Source organism: Papaver somniferum, unplaced genomic scaffold (assembly GCF_003573695.1).
Source record: "Papaver somniferum cultivar HN1 unplaced genomic scaffold, ASM357369v1 unplaced-scaffold_57, whole genome shotgun sequence".
Classification (NCBI taxonomy): domain Eukaryota; kingdom Viridiplantae; phylum Streptophyta; class Magnoliopsida; order Ranunculales; family Papaveraceae; genus Papaver; species Papaver somniferum.
The window spans coordinates 3,016,882-3,019,100 of record NW_020648415.1 but is presented as its reverse complement, the minus strand read 5'-3'; the positions used below and the strand labels follow the sequence as shown (position 1 = coordinate 3,019,100).

Sequence of the window (2,219 nt, the reverse complement as noted above, 5' to 3'; positions counted from 1 at the left end):
GACTCATTTGCAAAACAAGCACGGCATGACTTGGAATTTGCCAACAAGCACGGAGGAAGCTCTCGTACAATACCAATTCGTTAATCCAACGAACCAACTCTAGGTAAAACATAAGACACGGATCGAGCATCAATCTAACGGTCAACAGTCTCCTACTTTCACATACCAACGTTGATTTAATACCTCAATCCGAACAACGTTATTCCCACCAATCAATTCAAGCATTTCTAATCCAACGAATATAATAGAAAAAACAGTCTTCATACGGATCCTAACCAAATCTGACGAACATAATCAAACTAGAAGTATTATAAAATCCATTATCTCTTCTCAGATTAGAAAACACAAATCGAAATCAAATCTCAAATCACTCATCAGAGAAAGAGAGAAAATTTATGTGGAGTGAAAATAAAATGTCAGGAAGAGGGAAAGGAGGTAAAGGATTAGGAAAGGGAGGAGCAAAGAGACACAGGAAGGTGTTGAGAGATAACATTCAAGGAATCACTAAACCAGCTATTAGAAGATTAGCAAGAAGAGGTGGTGTTAAACGTATCAGTGGATTGATTTATGAAGAAACAAGAGGTGTTCTTAAGATCTTCTTAGAGAATGTCATTCGTGATGCTGTTACTTACACTGAACATGCTAGGAGAAAGACTGTTACTGCTATGGATGTTGTCTATGCTCTTAAGAGACAAGGAAGAACCCTCTATGGATTTGGGGGTTAGGGTTTTGTTAAAAGATGTTGAAATTAGGCTTTAATATTTTTTTTGTTGGGTTTCAAATGTACTCGGAGATTAACTAAATCCAATCTTTTCTCTCATTTTCAATTTCTTCATCAGCAAATCCAGTATCAGCTAATATTACTGATTTTGATTTCAATTAACTATTTCATGTCCTGCACCAAAAAGGTTGTTTTTTTATTTTGATTTCAATTTACTAGTTTCTATATCGAATTACTCAAATTACTGAGCGTGAGCTTATACCTCGATTCCTTTCTTTAATTTTGTTGCTCTTCTATTTGGTTGAAGAATGTACTTGTTGGGTTTTGCTTAGATTTATTTATTTATGGCTTTGCTACACGGCACCCCATTCAGCGCCCAAACTGACGTGGCAAGCTGAGTTGTCGTAAATCATGTGGTTAACTTTCTCTCTCTTCTGTATTTTTTGTTCTCTTTTGTAACAACCGAAAAGAAGAGAATTCTATTGCCCTCTCTCCATTATTTTCACTTATTTTCTCTTGGTGAAACAGATTCTTCATGAAGATCATCTCTTTCTCATATATTTTGGAACTTTAGAATTTTCTAACTTCTTCTTAGCAACATTGTAAAGTTATTTATCATAGTACCTAATCCTAATTGAAGTTTAAGACCCAAAACTCATAATTGTAAATTCTTCTTTGTTTTTCTTAATTGTGCTAATGCTCGTTCTGTGTTTTTTAAGATTTATCATATGATTTACATTTCATGGGTTCTTTAGAACCTCCCAATTTTCGGAATGGGTCTTAAGTTTATTACAGATGGACTTTTTTGGTGTTTAATTATTCTTCCATGCATGAATTGATTGAAAAAAAATCCAGAAGAATCTAATTTATTATCTTCCATATATGCCCTTTTCAAGAGATGCGACCTAAATGAATTAGTGAAGACATTGATGATGAGTAAATTGTTTTATTAGTAAGCTTACGCTCACAAGTAAACATTCCACTAACTTTCACGCTCTTGATAAAGTGACCTCAGTTGCTAATTTGATGTCATCAAGAGGCTGAATAGGATAGTTAATTAGAGAAGACGAGTAAAAGAGAAAACATTTGGAATTTGAGAGAACAGAAAGAAGAAAAAAAACAGTAGAGATTGAAGGTGGGTTTGAGAACTCCTCACGGAAACTACGGGATAATTAATGGTTTGGTAACAAGTTCAAATACATATATTCGAAATCTGAGTTTATGTAAAAGATGAAGACGAAGATGGCTGAGAGAACTATTTTTTCAAGAGAAAATAGTAAAAAACTAAGAAAGAGACGTGACGTGGCATAGTTTTTTTTTTTTTTGTCACTTAGGACATCTAAACATTCCACCTCATGTTGGGCGCAGACCAGGGCGTTGTATGGGGCGGAGAAAAGCGTTTCCGATTTACTTAATGCTTCTTTGATTCATAAGTATTCGAAGTTTAGGTCTGCGAGTGATGCTCGTAAAGTGTTTGATGAAATGGGGGAATAAGGGT

At 34.7% G+C, this 2,219-nt stretch overlaps 1 protein-coding gene across 1 annotated transcript; it reads left to right on the top strand.

Moving 5' to 3' along the window:
• The first annotated feature begins 359 nt into the window (after window positions 1-359).
• LOC113343210 (histone H4-like) lies at window positions 360-847 on the top strand. The gene has a single exon (XM_026587480.1). The coding sequence runs from the start codon at window positions 396-398 to the stop codon at window positions 723-725; it is 330 nt and encodes a 109-aa protein (XP_026443265.1). The 5' UTR covers window positions 360-395; the 3' UTR covers window positions 726-847.
• Window positions 848-2,219: the final 1,372 nt, after the last annotated feature.

Bases quoted from the DNA above. Each gene is read 5' to 3' on its own strand.
- LOC113343210 (XM_026587480.1), top strand. From the start codon at position 396: ATGTGGAGTGAAAATAAAATGTCAGGAAGAGGGAAAGGAGGTAAAGGA.